General features: G+C 32.5%; 1 protein-coding gene across 11 annotated transcripts in view; it reads right to left on the bottom strand.

Moving 5' to 3' along the window:
* Positions 1-1,087: 1,087 nt before the first annotated feature.
* Positions 1,088-18,864, bottom strand: part of LOC128223725 (DENN domain-containing protein 1B-like) — a 30,226-nt gene continuing 12,449 nt past the window's right edge. For 2 of the 11 annotated variants that reach the window (XM_052933059.1, XM_052933058.1), the window contains exons 13-24: positions 17,436-17,544; positions 17,026-17,159; positions 15,479-15,610; positions 15,208-15,267; positions 14,592-14,645; positions 14,240-14,293; positions 11,998-12,030; positions 11,039-11,101; positions 9,688-9,852; positions 8,914-8,975; positions 7,844-8,018; positions 1,088-5,045 (exon numbers count right to left, since the gene is read on the bottom strand). In XM_052933059.1, coding sequence (XP_052789019.1) covers positions 3,714-5,045; positions 7,844-8,018; positions 8,914-8,975; positions 9,688-9,852; positions 11,039-11,101; positions 11,998-12,030; positions 14,240-14,293; positions 14,592-14,645; positions 15,208-15,267; positions 15,479-15,610; positions 17,026-17,159; positions 17,436-17,544 — 2,373 coding nt within the window. In that variant the 3' untranslated portion in view covers positions 1,088-3,713. The remainder of the gene's footprint in view (positions 5,046-7,843; positions 8,019-8,913; positions 8,976-9,687; positions 9,853-11,038; positions 11,102-11,997; positions 12,031-14,239; positions 14,294-14,591; positions 14,646-15,207; positions 15,268-15,478; positions 15,611-17,025; positions 17,160-17,435; positions 17,545-18,864) is intronic. The other 9 variants (XM_052933061.1, XM_052933060.1, XM_052933065.1 and 6 more) reach the window with 9 other exon arrangements.

An 18,864-nucleotide genomic window follows, 5' to 3' on the forward strand; every position in this document is an offset into this window, starting at 1 on the left:
TTTAAGCCACGTTAAGTTGTTTTATCCAGATGTTTTCCAATAGGACCATTGTGTCAATAGTTCAGCTTTGAAATAAGTCTATCAATATCGGAATTTCGTTGGGGCATCATGAAGTGTGACGTAAGCCAGCATATGTAACCTGTGCCTTTAACAGGAACAAGAGCGTGCACTGTCACAAAATACACCCGTCCTTATTTTAGGACACCCAAGTTTAGTGATAAGTGGATGAACTATAAACACAATTAAGATAGCTGACACTGAAAATGCAGTTTTTACAAATTCAAGGGTCATAACTCTGGAATGACTCGAGCGCTACAGCTGATTATCAAACTTGTCCGAAATATTATGCCAATACACATTCTGACCAAATTTAGAGATGATTTGACAAAGGCTTCTAAAGTGATTGAGCAGACAACATACTAACTATGAAAACACTGTTTGCATTAGATATTTGTAATGTTGCGAGCATAGAAGTTCCGCCTCTATATGCAAATATCAGTAACCGCCCTGCTAAGGCACCAAGGTGGGACCCCTTAAAGTATCAGAGAGGCAGTATGATTCAGACTATGGATGTACTCACATGTAATACACTTGTAGAATAAATGTAGTAAAACTTTTAAGTGTCTTTATTACATACCTACATTGAAACACACCAATATTGAAGACATAGATCTGAGAGATAGTTCCCTTTAAAGCTGCACTCTCACAGATGGACTGTTTTGATCTTTTTTTGTCTTAAAATCAGTATTTTGGGCGTACCAGTAATTTAAGACTGCTGCAAAATATCACATCGCAGGTTATTTTCGTAACTTGATTTTTATGCCAAAACAACTCAAATTTAGCATTAGTAACGCTTTTAGCCATAAAATATTACTTTTCGAACTCAAATATTTAAACAGCTATCTGATATTTTGTCAGCAGTCTTAAATTACTGGGTTAAAAAAATACTGATTCTTGTACGAAAAAAAATAATAAAGCTGTCAAAATGGTCAATCTGTGAGAGTGAAGCTTAAAGAGTAATCTAAGATGTGTATTGGCTACTCAGGCCCACTCTCTCACGACAACTCTCTATCAAGATAAATTCAAATAATATAACTTATTTCTTTTATTATGGCAGTTGAACAATGAATTAAGCATACAATCTGAATCAATAACAAATTTAAAACACATAAAACAAATTTCCCTTTAAACAACGATTTGGTCCATTAACAAAGAAACTTTGATTAATTCATAGAATTTTTTTTTTTTTCTAGAAAACAACAGTAAAATTAAGAGTTCAAATACAATGAGACGTTGTTTGCTTGCAATCATGTAAATACACAAAAAATGTGGATAATTATAAATAAAGGAAAACACTTGTATTAATTGAATGCGTAAACATGAATGTACTGGCCAAGGGTTTGCAGCCAGTGTCCTAGTTAGAAAAACTAAAGAAATATATTGAGAAAACAATTTGACTTTTAATTAAAACTATTAGGCATTTTAACACACTCACTTTTTGTGTTTAAACCCCCATATTTTCCCAAATTATCCACAAATGTTTCAATATATGATATAATTCACTTCAGTGATCCATCATTTTGGGCTCTACAACTATAAATGAGTGTGATAGCAAAACATGAAGTGATATTCATAGTAATGCAGGCTGGTTGCAGCCAATGGTATAAAGCTGGTTAAAGGTTTGGTTTGTCAGTCATCCCAAATGGTTTATTGATTGGTCAATCATTATCCCAACAATGATTACTAACCGATTAAATAATTTAAATGAACAACTAGCCATAGGATAATCTGTGAACATCTTACCGGTATTTAAGTTATATAAATTGACTGCTGCTTGGCTCATTGACAATTTCTTATCAGGTTATTGACAATATTCTAGGTTTAAGAAAGTTTGGAATAATATAAATATTCCCTAAAAATGAGCTAAAATTTCCAAAAATGAGTTCTTCGAAAAAACTCCCATAAACATCCAAAGGTGAAAGCAATGAAAATCAAAAACATTGTTAAGAAATTTGTGCAGGTGTTTTTCTTACTTGGAAATACAACATCTATAGCACCTGTGCATTAATTGAATAATCTACACAAACTTAAATGCTTTAACTCTTAATAGCAATGATAATAATAAATTGTTAAAAATATATGCAACATTAATCAGATCAACTGATTTTTTAATTAAAAAGAAAATCAACCTCAAACACATGTACATTCTATTCTAATTGACTGACACTATCTATTTGTGCTTTGATCTTGAAATTGCATCTATAACTAACAGTTATCATAAGAAAAATGCAAAAATCACAATTAAACATTTTTAGCCAGGGAGGAAAACATACACTCTCACATGATGATTTGAGGGCTTGAAGGTATCAAGGGACTTTTACATAAAAGGTTTGATACCTTTTGGCATTAAAGGGACTAGACACCAGATGATACATTTGCAAGAAAAAAAGAAAATTGTCAAAAACTAGTATATAATTGATATCATTGTGTACAACGCATTGAATTTGACTCATGCATCTTTCGCAGTGCTGTGGTTGTCCACCAAGTAAATTCAAGTAAGTTTAAAAATAGCATTGATTTATAGAAATACTGTATGTACTAATTGTGGGACCATGTGGTGTCCAGTACCTTTAACACTATTTATATACTTGGGGATTCCTCTAAAATTGTGCAAATTCATACAAACACTAATGCCACTCTATTGAGTAAAATTTTGCTAAGAAACAACACAAGCATGAGAGCCAAAGTCTTACACACTTAAACATGTATAACAGTTTCAAATATGCAATCAAAATTGTTCAAATATCATGACAAGAAGGCATAAGACTAATTTGTTTACACAAGACTAAGTGAGATGTAACAAGGAATGCTATGAGAATTTTGTACAAAAAAGGTTCCAAAGACCATTTCAACTTAGTGAATATACAAACAGCATAGCTTACACTAATAATATCAGCACACTATCAAGCTTACATTAACAATTAATAATGCTGAGCAGTTGAATAATAACGTAATAAAGGAGTTTGCCATTTTAAATGCTAATACCATGTAAAAACACTCTCTAGCAGACTTCATGGTCGAGACACTATTTTTGTTGTTTATAAAATGTGTTTAAATATTTACAAATATTACTGTCTTTCCCTTTAAAATGTGAGAAAATACCTTTAAATTATACTGAAATTTTTATTTCTTGTATCTTTTCAGGATGAAACTTTTCTCTGCTTAAATTCTTCAAGAATACATTTGAACAAGTAAACCTAACAATTAAATATCAATATTATGCATGTTTCATTTTGTTAAACAATAAGAGAAACAACTATCCTAATTTGGAAAACCAGTGATATTAACAATTACATGTTATTATGGACAGAAAATAAACATATATTGCACAATGTCAACCTACCTATCACAAATGTTGTTGTTTTTTAAAGAAAAAAACAGAAAATTAAGTATGAAATCATGATACAATTGTTTTTAATAATGATAATAATACAAAAGGCTTGCACAATCTGGCATACATAAAGCAATCAGAGAAGGAAATTTTTAGCCTATTAACAATTGCTATAAAAATATACAAGACAATTCAAACTCATTAAACTATTATTAATTCTTACTGATGCATTGTTGTTGCATTTAAAACATACTTTTTACAATTATACGAGGCAGTTTTGTTCCAAACATTAAGCATTTACATTTTACATAATTGAGAATAACTATTTAAACGTTTCCCACGCAGAGGCCTTCTGAGGTTTCTCTTGCTGTGATATGCTTGTTCCTGTTTCCGACTGGTTTAAACTAAGTAAATCAGCAAATGGATCTTTAGACTGGTTACCTAAACTTCCTGCTGAAGCTGATTGGCTACTCAACCCAACGTAACTGTTCCGATTTGCTGTTTTTGATGGAATTTGAGGAGTAGGTTCTCTGTTTAAATTTGAATTGGTGTTCTGGAATCCGATTGGATAATGAACTGTCTGTCTATTAGTCATGGGTTGTGCTTGAGGTGAATAAAAGCGTGAAATGGGTTGATTTCTTGGGGAAGGGGTGGGCTGATGCCCATATACAAAGGTAGACTGGGTACTAGGTTTGTTTGGAGTATTTGTTGATAAATTTGTTAGATGTCCTATATCCCAGACTTTTAGCAAGGAATCCTCACTTTCATTAGGAATGTTACTATTTATAGAACCACCTGACTGGTTTCTTGGAATTTCTTGTTTCTTTGTTTCACTGAATGAGTCCAAAAGTGGATCAAAGTCCAACAATGAAGAAGACTGGTTTGGATCACCTGGTGAAATTGGAGACTGGCCTCTTCTAATACTAGGCCTTTTTGGAGTGTTGTTTTGCCCATATTTCACAGCAGGGGTACGAGATATACTTCCCCGTCTTGGATCTCTCTGAACACCATCAACATGATCTTTTGCAACTTGAGTTGGCTCTTTCAGCAAAACATAATCACCGGCTGCATCTACATTACTGAACTCAGTAGCTATATCATAACCTCCACCGCTAGAACCAACATTAAAGTCAATCAAAGCATCACCACCAGCAATAGGAGAAGCAGGTACATCTTTTCTAGGCTGTGGTGTCGGCAAGCCTTGGTTCTCCATTGACAACCTTCTTGGTGCTGGCTTTGGTCTTTCTCTTGCCATACCGGGCCGTATAAGTCTGTCCCCCATAGCAGGGCTGTTGGTTACATTAGGGCTTACACTCTTTCTCACATGATGTGGTCTTGGAGGTGCAATTGGTGGCTTCTGGTCTTCCTTACTATCATGCAAGCTTCCTGAAGAGCCTTTACCATGTGCTGTATAGTTTGACTCAAACTTGGTCTCAAACTTAGCGTCCAACTTCATCTGCTCTAGGGAAGACTGTGAACCCGTTCTCATGACAATACCACTGTCATCGTCCTCTATCAGGTGGGTGTATATGGAGTTATCGCCCTTGGGCGTGGGACTATGGTCTATATTTCTATCAGCTGATGGAATGTTATGGTGAAGTAAATCTCCTTCTACAGATGAAGAAGAGGTCAAGGTGTCGCTACTTTCGCCACTCTGAAAATTAAAAAAATATCAGGGTTAGAAGTTACAGTTCCATAATCGGTAGCAAGTGTTTATATTGCTTAAGGTCCTTTTTTACGATCTTTAGGTTTTGGCCTGAATGACGACAAGTTAAAAAGTTGCAAAGAAAATATTAAATAGTATTTAATTGATAAACTAGTGTTTTACTTTTAAATTTTTTTAATACTTGCATCATGATTTTGTCTTGAAAAATGACAAATATTTTATTGTCAATTTTGTTTAACAAACGTTGGTATATGTTTTTTACATAGGGCATTTATGTGGTCATTGTTTGAATTAAGATTCTGACAAGGTTTAACAATTATAAATTCATACGAAATTAAACTCCTTGGACTTCTGTCTGGGAATTTCGGCACCTGGTTTTACAACGTGTAAGTACAAACTTAAGTTAGTTATGAAAATGTTTTAATACTATTAATCCCTAGAACATAGAAGAGTTATATTCTAATTAAGACTCCCCTTTTCATATAAAATTGCTTTCAGTTTGGCTATTGTCATAATAAATTAAAGGGTTCTAACAGCTGATAATTGTCAATTCTGGAAAATAGCTATGCGTCTGATTGAGTATGAGGGATTTACCTATATTAATTTCATAGTACATTTATCGTTACTTCGAATTTATTTTTAGTCCCGACTTTACATCTTTTAAGTTCAATTAAAAAAATTATCAATACACCGAAATCGCTAATTTGAATATATCCATATTTCTTAGTCAAATTTACAGTCGCAGATCGATATTTTCACACCCATTTATACACCCATTTAGCACGCAGACATCGGCTTGAGGTGAAAATGAAGCACAATTAGCGCTTGTTAAAGAATAACATTGAGCACCCATATGTAACAAGATCGATGTCAGATCAATTAATATTTGGTGGTGTAGTTTGTATTTAAAGGCAGTATTACATTTGAATCGCCACATTACTGAATTGACTTGCTGCTCTTGAGAAGCGCCCAGTAACCAACTCGGAAGGAGCAATTTAAACATGTTTAGATCAACTATTTAAAGATGTTTTTTAGATTATTAAACAATAATTTAACATACATGCATACTAAAAACAATCCCTCAACCAAAATGCAACATGTTGGTAATATGTAACCAACATTGCAATCTTAACAATAAGCATTTTATGTCATCAGTATCAGTAATTCGCGAATGCATTAAGAAGTTTTAATAATTTTTTATCCGAATTATTGTTAAACCAATCTTTTATCTGGATCTCGATGACTTTTGTTAAACAGTGTTTAAAAGTACTTCCCACTGTTTTTCAGGCAATTGTCTCAGCATTTTTTCTCCTGACTTCAGGATTAATCCTTTTAGAACCCCTGGGGCCGATTTCATGAAACTGCTTAGTCTGTTATAACATGATTAAGCTAAGCTCACTTTTAATATAAAAATAAGTTTTATTTATCAAATTAAGGTAAAAGTAAGAAATTTTGGTGAACAAAATAAGCTTCATAAGTCTGTGAAACTTATTAAGTTTCGAGAAATCAGGTCCTGTACATTTTTTTGAAAATGATGGGTTAACAAATACAACAAGTACAACAAGTACCTTAGCATGTAAGGGATCAAAATTAGTTAAAAGGCTCACCAGTGACTAACATACCATTACTTAAAACAAAATTTAAAAGATTTTTTCAATATAAGCCCCATTCACCAAACAATTTCAAGAAAAATCAAAGAAAGGAGAACAAATATTGTTTGGTTAAACAAGTTTTATCAGAGCACCACAGAGGGAACGTTAACGCCTGTCTGTCTGATTCACTCTTTTCAGTTTAAAAAAGGGCATAACTTAATTTATGTTATGTCAGAATTATAGGCCTTGCTACAAATGGCCTCGCTATTGAGCTAGCCTTTATAGTGACATGGTCGAGTGTGAGAGGTCGTGGGTTTGATGAGACAGGTGCACATAGCAATTTGGCCTGTCTGTTACATTTGGCACCCAACAAGTGATCGATGGTGCACAAAAAGCCTCAATGTCATTGCAAATTGACCTTAGTCTCCGAAATTTGAGGACAAATTTCAAAATGGAGGGGGAATGTGTAACCTGGTATTCAATATATATTTAAAGCGACACTTATACTGATTCACTATAAAACTAGTTTTAATAGAGTGTCCGCCTGCAAAGCAAGAGGTTGTGGGTTTACAAAGCAATTTGTGCTATCTGTTACACCATGTTTCATTTGAATATCTACAAAAGTTTTTGAGATATGGCCAATATTGAAACCACAATGTCATCAAGGCTATGGCAATTCAAAAACATTCTTTTATGAGAAACACAAAAAAGCTTAACAGAACAGTTATCGAATATTTTGCAAGGTAAAAAAGATGAATCAGAAGGAATTTTAATATTTACCCCTTCATGTCAAAACTAAATACATTTTACAGATGATGTACTTTTACTCGTAAATGAGAAACAGGAATTCATTCTTCAACGGCCCATTTTTGAAAAAGATTCTATAAGGTTTATATATGATAATCTTCATTATATTCATAAAGTTGAATACTAAAATTGACTCTTAACCAATAAGCCTAACAAGTAACTACATGTAGGTCACACTTGAAATTATTTGTAATACAGAGAGTTCATAAAATATAGAAATGGTACATTTTTTTTACTTTTTACTGTCAGTAGTAGAGCTATTAAAGGAGGTTTCTGTTAGGACCTGCAAATACAGGTCTTTCTTGGTTAGATTCTCAGAAATGAGTTAAAAAATTCCACGTTTTACATTTAATAAGTAGTAGAACTACTTAAGAATGTTTATAGTACCTGTAAATATATATCTTTCTTGGGTAGATTCTCAGCGCTGGCAGACTTAAACATGTTCTGGATGTCTGGGTCACCCATAAGGTTACAGCTCACTCTGTTGTAAACCATCACATCGTTGTCATCCGCGCTTGCTTGCCTTTGGGTTTTATTGATGTGTGATACAAATGTGGATCGTCTGAAATCAAATGATAACGTAACTGTTTGCATTCCGAGAAACAAAAATAAGATGTTTTGCTGATAATATAATCATTTGCACAAAAACATACAAAATAAATAATAAGTGTTTATGCTCAAAGCTACATGTATGCCTAACTTTACCATTGGCAGTCAATTGTATAAAACTGTTTATCTCTTTGGTTTTGGTCAAAGTTAGCCAAAATGTTTATTGATTGGCCAATTTTTATAATCAACCAATTAAATCATTTCAACATGCAAACTGGCCAAAGATACCTGTGGACAAGTTTTAATACAATCAATAGATGGATTGATTGAATAATTTCAAAAGCCTTTGATGAAAATGCCAAAATTGATATAACCATTGGTCTATTCTTGAGTGAATTATTTAATGATTTGCACTTGAGCACAGTTAGTAACAATCGCATGAATACCCATTCAGAACACCACAGTCTTTCTCCATAAAAAAACATCCTCAGATGCATGCAGTTACATCAGTAGGAGTGGTTATTAAAATTTTAAATAATAGTATTAATTAATTGTAGTGTTTTTACATGTATTTTGTATTAATGCATTGATTTTGATTGCCAGTAAAATGTAATATTGCATAAATAATTATGTCCCCAAGAGTAAAGTTATTATGTTTAAATGCAAAAATTGAAATCACAACGCGATCTTCTTGCAGCGTAGTTAAATGGAAAGATTTCTGACATTGTAAACCGTCCATATATATCCAAAGCTGTTTTCTATGGAAAACGGCAGAGGAATTCTGATTGACAAACACCAAGAAAGTTATTTTATACTTTTGCATAAAAATCTGCTGACTTTATTACCATTTATTGAGGCAAAAATAAACAAATAACAATTACAAAGTCAATAGTAAAAAATTTACTTACATTTCAGGTGGTGAGCCTGACCCAGAAGGCGATAGGGGTCTAGATGGGAGGGGCCTGGGAGGCTGGAATAGTAAGCGTTATTTTAAAAAAATATTATGTTTTTTAATTGAAAATATGTATTTTACTTCATGCAGGGCTTGAAAGCATTTTATAGACCATAACAAGTGAAATGGGTGGTTAGTTTCTAGCAATCAGAACATCAGTTCTCTTTGCAGAAATCATTAGAAGCATATAAGCTTTTGAACATGGACACAAGACATTAAAAAAGAAGGAAAGCATTCTAAAATGTTTGCTAAGTTTCAAGTTGATATCAAAGTAAAGTTCAATGTCCATTCAACATAATAATGCTATTTTTATAAATGTATTTGTTTTTGCACAATTTACACAACACCAAACCATGCCAAAATATAACAGAAAAGTGCCAAATAATATTTAATACACAAATATGTACATATACATTGTACAACTTAAAACAGGCAAACATGCAATGAATAGGTTTCAAGTCATTTCATGAGTTGATTTCAAAATGGCTGTACTTCATGAGTAATAACTCTTCTGCAAGTCCTGCCATACAAATCTAAGAATCATATATATATATATATATATATATATATATATATATATATATATATATATATATATATATATGCCATGAATCTTAAAAAACACCCTTAAAAACATGAATCTACAATATAAATTAATTGAGAAAGAAGTTAATGTCGTTTTTCCAGAAAGTTTACTATATATAAATCCTGTTAAACCACTCTTACTTACTCTCGCAGATTTTATGGGAGAACCAATAATAGTTGAAGGCCTATCTTTTGATAAGCTTTTCGGTAGCCCCAAAGGCTTTTCTTTAGAGAAAGACCTAGTTTGGGGTCCATGCCGAACAGATTTTGATGACTTTGGAGTGCCTGATTTGGGGGAACCATCATCTTCCTGTAAGCAGTGCATTGTGGGTAAAACAAATCATTGGTAACAAAAAGGATGATGGGTAAAAACTGAATTATGGGTAAGAAAGGCATAGTGTAAAAAAATCTGAATCCTGATTTAAATACAGTCGAAACCTGTTTGCTCGATATCGCTTGGCTTGATTTCATTGTTGCTCAAACTTGATGTTAAGGACCGATTTTGTTTTACTCTTTGTAAGCATTCCCACTTGGCTTGAAGTATTTTGGCCGCTTTCTGGGATATCGAGCCAACAAGTTTCTAATGTATGAACAAGAGGGAATGAAATAAAAGCACATCCAAAAACTGGTAACTGAAAACAAATCTAATACATTTGTCCATTGAACAAAAGCAAAGGTTAAAGTGCAAATATAATTACAGAAATAAATATCATTTTTTAAACCATGCCCGCACACAAAGCCATGTTCACAATCAATATGCTTGTATACATATTTCTTTTCAAGAGCAAAGAATTACCAATGTCAGTACTCCAGATATGTATATGCAGTTCTGATTAACTTACATTTTTAATAACAAGAGAACAACACCCACACTTGCCTACTGTTGTTGATTTTACAGTCAAAAATGGGGCACAATTGAACAATAAAACCAGAGTTATGGGCCTGTAAATGGGTGTATTAACTCAAAATGTGCCAAGTTTCATCTATATATCTTAAAAAAATTAAGGTAAGCCTTAAATGACACTGCCACAGACAACAACACCCAGGCTTAAATGCCAAAACTTGTCTGTCTGTTATTTTTTCTGTGGATTAACTAAACAATTATTAAAGTAAGTGTAATGGACCTTGTTATAAACATTGCCTCTAGCAACCTGTATACCAAGTTTCAATGGTTTTTGACTAATGGCCAAGGTTAAGGTTTATGCTTGTCACCAAGGCTACAACAATACATCAACTGTGTTTCTGAACTCTCAGAAACAATAAATAACTGTTGTAAAATCATATATAAACTGCTGTAATCTGAGATCAGCTTAGAAATAATTTCTCTTAATTACACATGTGAATTAGTAACAATTAAATAATCCGAACAGTTAACATGAAAAAGCACAATATATAATACACCAATGCAAAACAAGTTCAGCACAATTTTAACTTGCATTTATGCATTACAATACAAAGGCATTCAAATATGATAACCGTAAATTATTTTGACCAACCTTTGTGAGGTCACTAATCTTTGTTTTGGCCTTGGAATAGGCTTTCTTGCCTTGCGTCTTCACCTGGAAACGTTAGAGAAGGCAAATGTAAGAACATTATTTTCATTATGATCTGAAATGCTTCATATATGATATACACAGCAGGAATGACAGTGAGACAATAAATATGCACAACAGTGTTAATAAAATGTAACCCAAGAAAACTTTTGGGTTTAAAAAATAAAGAAATTGGTTTGAGGATTAATCATAATTAAGTCGTTGGATAATAGTTTTGGTGTTAACATCCAAATTTTATCTCAAATGAAAGTGAATCAATTCATATTTTTGATAATTATCATATTTGAAGAAGTAGTAAAAATATACTGCTGTTCTCCTTTTAAATTATCTTGTTGGCAATGAGTGCCAGTGAAATGTTGTAAGTCAAATATGGCCTGTCGGGGTTGGTACAAAGTCATTTATCTCTAAACAAGTGCTGGAAATGTTGAGGTGATTGTTTTTATGTTCTGCATTATATAATTATTAGGTGGGTTAACATCAAATATAGTGTTTACATATATATAAAATAATATTTTAGAAGCAGGAAAACTTGAAAGAAAAATTACAACATATAATACAACATTGATATTTTCCCAGGCTGTATCATTAAGCGAGGTTAGAAAATTGAAAGCATCTGCAATACACACAACAAAAACAAAATTCACTTTAACTTAAAACTTACAATCAAAGGCATATTTTGTTAGACTGTTAATAAAATAACCAGTTGTTAAAAATTGCCCTAAATATTATATTACATCTTGCATACAAAATAAAATACCTACAACAAAACAATGTGTCACCTAGCAACAAAGAACACTTTGTCTCCTAGTAACTGAGATCAAAATTTAGCATGAAGGTCAGATGCAAGGTCACAAGGTCAACAAGTACATTTTGCAGTGCATGCTGGGATACATTGCACTTACTGACTCAACAGCACTGGACATAGCAGGACCTGCCTAGGATTGGGGAATAAAACAAGCTCTTGATAAATCCTTAAGGGCATATTTCTTTAAATTTTAGAAAAAAAAATTCATTAAATTAAGTGACATGAGCAAAATATTAGACAGGCTGATTTTATTTATAAATATGAATTGTTATAATAAATCTATGACAAATTTTGGTCGAGTTATTATTTTTGTGCACTGTAGCTGTACATTAAGATTAAAATGTTATCAATCAATATATACAAACTTACAAGAAATATTGTTCCAACGAAATATCAAATTTAAATTAAATGGAAGAGGCATCATGCATTAATTGCAAACCAGCAATGCATTCAGTAAGGCTAGTGTTTACTTAATGTTAGTAGCAAACTGTTTTGTATCCTTATTGAAACGCAGTGCATACACTGTAAGCGGGGAACCAAACAGCAAACGTTTGCCGCAAATACGTTTACTGAATGCATGGCAGTTCAACATTCCACACTGAACATTTGATATTAATTTAAAGTGTTAACTTCAGGATCAAGACCTACTATTGTATACAAACTTCAAAGGTTAAAAATTCTATTTAATAAATAAATTTGTAAAACTCATTATTTTTTTGCATGTAAAAGAGAAGGGAAATAACTGATAGAACACTACTTCAGTCGTGAAATAGGAGACATTTTAGCCCTGCTTATCACAATCACACAATATTTCTTTAGAAAACACAGAAAGAAGAAATTCTGAAATAGAAACACATGAACATAGCATAGTCATACCAATCCAACTTTGCAAGACATCACAGACCAAATTGAGAATAAACATAGAAGTTAGTAAGATGAGCATGTTGTCAAATACTTCCATAATTATCAACAGCAGGACAGCAGGTAAAAAATGCATGGAATAGTTTTATTAACTAAATTTAAATATTTTACTGTAAAACACTGTTTCATTATATTTGCATGTATGTGGGTTTTTTTATATCTGTTTAAATGATGAAATAAACTTTTTAATAGAATATCTAACAAGAGAGGTGCATAGCTAATGGCAGACATTAGTCTAAAGTGGATGTCTCGGTTGAAATAAGGCAAAACTAACAAATGATTAAAGCTAGAGTTATGGGACTTGCTCCACTGGTGCAAAACTGTCACTGGTAATATGTGTATAAGTTTCATTTGAATTTTATGATTGGTTTTCGCGTTAAGGCTTTGGCTTAAGGAATTGTACTCTGACTACAATGATGAGTATGACACCGTCAACAACGACACATCAGCTATCACGGTACCCGGACTTTTTCTCTCCCAATAAACAGACAAGCTAATAATATCTATATTATGTTAATTCCACATGTTACTTATCAATATCAAATATATATCATATGTCAACCTCATATATTATTCATATACATGCAATCATTTAACATATTTAGTTCTGCTTTAACATAAGGCCATGCAAAATGACTTCTTTGACAACATGCTTCAATTACAAGAATCTTCCCTCTGTTGTTTTTTAATATGGCATTTTACTTTCTTAAATATTTATCACGTAATTACTCAGCTCATACACACTCACTTTACCACCAATGACTCATTAATTGAGAATTAACTAAAATTTGCCTCAGTGGTCTTAATGTACTTTTATTATAATCCTTGTCAAAACTATTTGTCAAAATGAAAAACAGGACTTGCTTAAAAGATTAAGCCAAATTATTAGTATCAAACCCCCAGAAACTCACTCAAAAATTGTGAGAAAGGCTTTGTGATTAAAACATCTGCTGACTTAAGGAGTTAAATAGAAGTCTAATTAGTAGGGATAAAATGATGATCGAGAAATGTGGAAAAAAATACTCAAAAAAACTGTTGTTTACAACTAAGGACACTGATAATCAATTGCATAATCTCAGAATTGCTATGTGTCGTTATTTTTCAATAGAAGAAAATGGTAAAACAACGGGATAAATAATATTGAACTCAGCTAATAAGGTTAATCAATTGAAAAAATACTTCAAAACACAACATGAGAATTTGCTTTCACAATTATTCATTGTTTTGTTCACTTATTTTAAACATTTTTACATTTTTTTTTAATTTCAATTATATAATCAAAAATTGATTTAAATGGCTTGACTGATTATTTCCGATTATAGTTTTAGACCGATTTTAATCCCTACTATTCAGAATGACTTAAGAAGTTAAAGGGACCAAGTCAGCAGAATTTTAGTAACCAAACAAGAGTTATATACCCTGTGAGACCAATTTCCCCACTTTGATTGCATTTCTTTCATAGCAGGTATGGCCTAAAAAATTCAAAATCATAACGTTTATACAACATACTGGTGATATTTGCTACAAAAATAAGCAACTAAATAAAGCTGAAAAGATGGCTTTATTACGCTTTTTGATATACCCAAAATTTTTCAAACCAACCCATGTAAAATATTTTTTTATGTAGCAAGCTTCCTATAGAGTTCAATAAACCAAAAATCGATACTCCTACAGAATACAACATTATTCAACTTATACCAAACCCATCATGAACTTATTTAAAATATTTAATATAAACAACAGAGTAAGATTTCCAGCCCTAAGGTATACCCGATGTGAAACTGTATCCATAAAGCCCCTTGCTTCCATCATAGCCGGTCTAGCCTAAATTGTGTGCGGTAGCATACAGATTATACATCCAGCTCTGGTACTCGTCATAATTTTAAATGATCAACAAATAAACTAAGAAAATATATGTTTTTTAACTGTCCAATTTTTATATTTGTTACAATTTTAAAGTCCATGCAATAGAATATTTGTAGCTACATATGAGTTTAACAAAAAAAATATTAGTATTTACTTTAACTTACATAATAAAATACATGTTACCAAATTCTTCTTTCGATAATATGCTAGGTAAGATTATATGCAAACAAAATACAAGTGAACAAAAAATTGATTGAAAACTCATATTATGTTATGTGAACAGGGAAAAAACCTGTAATGGAAACTGTCTATCATATTTTTTATATTAAATATTTTAACAACATCTTACATTACAATGATAAAAGCTAAATTCTGTTGTTGTTTTTTGTTATTTGACCAAAGTCTAATACTCTGATTCTACTTTGTATATTTTATATAAACAACAAAGATTTGATCTGTTTAAAGTTGCTAACACATCATTACAGTTCTACATAAACAAACAAGGGCCAGTAACTCTTACCTTTACTTTGAAATCAGACCAAGCGTACTTGCCACCTCTCTGGAGTTTCTTCCCTTGTTTCTAAAATTAAACATTGTAACGATGATAGACAAACATGACACTGTACAAAAATAGATTATATCCAAAAAATAAGGTTTACAAATTTATAGATTTTACTTGCCTTATATTAAAATTTATTATTTTTTGTCAACTTTTAATATAATGATAACCATTTGGTGTTTTTTTCTACAAAAGGGAAAGTCAACCACATATTCCACGAATACAAACATACCTTCATTTTTCCGAGCCATTCATTGTATCTTGTTTGAGCATTGAGTTTGTCAGCGTGAACGAGACATTCTTGCTCAAATATGTCAGCAAATCCTCGACCAATATTCAACATGTCCAGGCGTTCATTGATAAACTGAAATAGAAGGACAACATTTCTGTATATTTCATTTCAAGTCTGGAAGGCATGAAACATATAACATGCAAAGCTTTGTAAAGCTCTAAGTTTATCCTATTTTAGCTTGATTGTGAAAAGTGAAAAAAACTGCAATCTAAAATCAATCTCTCTCAAGTCTGATTCCTTGCAACCAGTACAGGGGCTGTATTCAATTCCTAGCTTACATTTCACCTAATTTTAAAATTAGAATCCAAAAGTTATAAATGTACTGTAAAAATAACTGGGCATTGGACTGAGTGGAATCACTGAGGCGTGCCTAAGGACAAGGATAAGAACAGTATAAAATATGGACCCTTTTTTCAATTTTGAGAGGCAAAGAAAACGATTTGCTGACAGACTTGAATACCACTAACCCACCCTTATCCCTCAATGTTTGAATCCAACTGATTAACACAAAGATATGGTACAAATAAACTGAAATGTGCCTCCCAATCTTTTTATGTCTCTCTTGACTCATAAAAAAAAAGATCCGTCCTAAGGGACAAGCCATAAAATTTAAACAAGATCAAGGATCACAAATAATACATTTTTAAACAGGCAGTTTTATTGAATTGACAGCCCCTGCCTGGTTGGCCAAAGTAGATTGAATGAAAATCAAGTGTTGTTGAAATATTCCAACAAAAATATAGCATCTAGAGTGTTTGACCTAGTGAACTAGTTTTTGACCCAATGTGAACTAGTTTTAAAGTTATCTATGATTCCATCGTGGCATTCTGATAAGTTTCATGAAGATTGAAGCAGATATTTTGCCTCTGATTGTTCCCAAGATTTCTGTAAGATTTGATCTTATGACCTAGTTTTTGAGCCATGTGACCCACTTTAATTACCAAGATCACATCATGGGGAATATTCTGACAGCAATTTGAACAAAGTCTAACCAATCATTACCAATATTTGGTTTCGGACATCAAAGATTTGACCTGGTGATCAAATGTCTGACCTTACGCGACCCAGTTTCCATCTAGTCATTGAGTTCATAGAGGAAAATGTTATGATTAAGTTTTATAATTATTGGACCAGATATATTGCCTCTAGTATGTTCCCAAGACCTATTTTTAAGATTAGACCTAGTCCCATAGTTTTAGACCCCATGTGACTCATTTTAAAATGCAGTGAGATCTTATCAAGGGGAACATTCTGACCAAGTTTGAACATTATCGGATCAATCCTTAACAAGGTCACATCTGAACAGAAACAAATGTGACAGACAAAAAGACAATGTCTCCCTCCTGAAACCTTCGACTTGATGGGTTCAAAACATGTCTCTGATAAACAGCTAAGATGGGCCTTGAGAATTGAACAGGTTTTTTTTTATCTTTTCATCTATAAGTCAAAATCCTTTCTCTTAAACAAAGACCATCGTAACATTTTACCTGTTGGAAGATCTGCAGACAGAGCATGTTTTCCAGGAATGGCTGCATGGAAGCAGGGCGGGACTGGACAAATGCTTCTGGGTTAAACGTGATTGGATCCCCTTCAGTAAACTTCAAGGCATCTCTGTATCCACCTGGTCACAATGGAAACTTTTCATTTTTCAGTCTTTTAAAGATATTTTAAAAATGTATAGATGGATAAAAGCCCCCAAATCCCCCCTCCCCAGTTCCATGTTTACCGTTCTGTGTACTGTAAGTATACAATTAAAAACATACACACAATAATGTTGCTTTTACAAGGCACTTTTCCACTAACCTATAACTAAGTGGAAGGGTATAATAATATCCATGCAGTTTTATTACTAATGACGTATGTATGCATGAAATCTCAAAAGAATAAGAATACTCACCTATGAGTTTGACGAGGGACATCATGAATGTTTTAGAGATGGCGTCCCCTGATCCCAGCATGGAGGCCTTCACTTTCTCACCCTTCAAGTGACGTTTAAGGTAGGATGCCTGGAAATGATCTTACCATGTATATAAATAACAAACCAATTTGTTAAAGTCTATGAAATGTTTCAGACTAATTCCATAACCATTATCTATGAATGATCTATCACTTTCTTCAAGTGACACTTTAAAGTAGGAAGCCTGGAAAAACAAGATTGCCACAAAACGGTTTTAAGACAATATATAATGATGACTGAGCTTGACAGTTAAATTCCCATTTAAACATTTTCAGCCCTCATCTTATTGTGCTGTTAAGTTAAAGTATTAACACTAATTAAATTTGAAAAAAATGTGTTGTCACAATACAAATTAAGAATAGATTGCTATTGTTAAGTTTTAATAAGTGAATTTCTAAACTTTAATGTAGAAGATAAACATATTTATGTCTAAAATATGGTCTCATTTCTCTTAGCCTGATTAAGAATGCTTGGGTCTGTTTCCTGAGCCTATGTTCACTCTGACTCAGGACAATTTATATACTAAAATCATTCCTTTTAATTTAGTTCTAATTGATGTGTAAAATAAACTTATTTTATGTTATATATAAAGAATTCTCACCATTTGTAGTAATAGTACTTTGAAATCTAATGAATCTTAGTTTAAACTTTATTTATTTGACAAACAGCATACAAACATACATACGTTATATGTATAGAAATGAAATACATCACAATATGTTCGAAGATTAGAAAACTAGAAATAACTTGTATTAATTCTGCTCCTCTACTTAGATAAAGTGCATAAAAACAGATGAGACATGGCATATGCTTCGCTGACAATGATTATAATTGGTAGGTTTTTTCATCTTAATATTATCTAAAAATGATAAGAAATGAAAATTGTTTGTTGCTGCTCATTGCTAACAGAACCGCCTAAAGGCAGTTATGTACGATTGCACAAGTGAAAATATTACTTTGTTTTGTTCAAATGAAAGAGTTTCATTTCCATAGAGAAGATTTTGATAAATAGGTGAACATGGCATGTTGCTTAAGAAGCGGCGACGAATGTCTACAAGCAGTGGACAATAAAGTAAGAAGTGTTCGGCAGTTTCGACGGATCTGCAACGACACAAAGGGGAATCGACTATTGATCTTCGATGAAGGTCATAGTTAAGGGTCTGGGAGCTACAGCCAAGTCTTAATCTGGTGTGTAATATTTGTCCAGTGTGCGATCCAAACCTGAATATTGGTTTGGCTTTGGACATGTTTGAATTAAGAGATTGCTTAAATGATATCAGGAATTCACTTGAATCTTGAGTCTTAAACTCCCGACCAATGGTAGGCCGTATTTATAAAGCATCTTAGAGAGACAATGTTACCATAGTGA

The sequence above is a fragment of the Mya arenaria genome, chromosome 17 (genome assembly GCF_026914265.1).
Source record: "Mya arenaria isolate MELC-2E11 chromosome 17, ASM2691426v1".
Taxonomy (NCBI): domain Eukaryota; kingdom Metazoa; phylum Mollusca; class Bivalvia; order Myida; family Myidae; genus Mya; species Mya arenaria.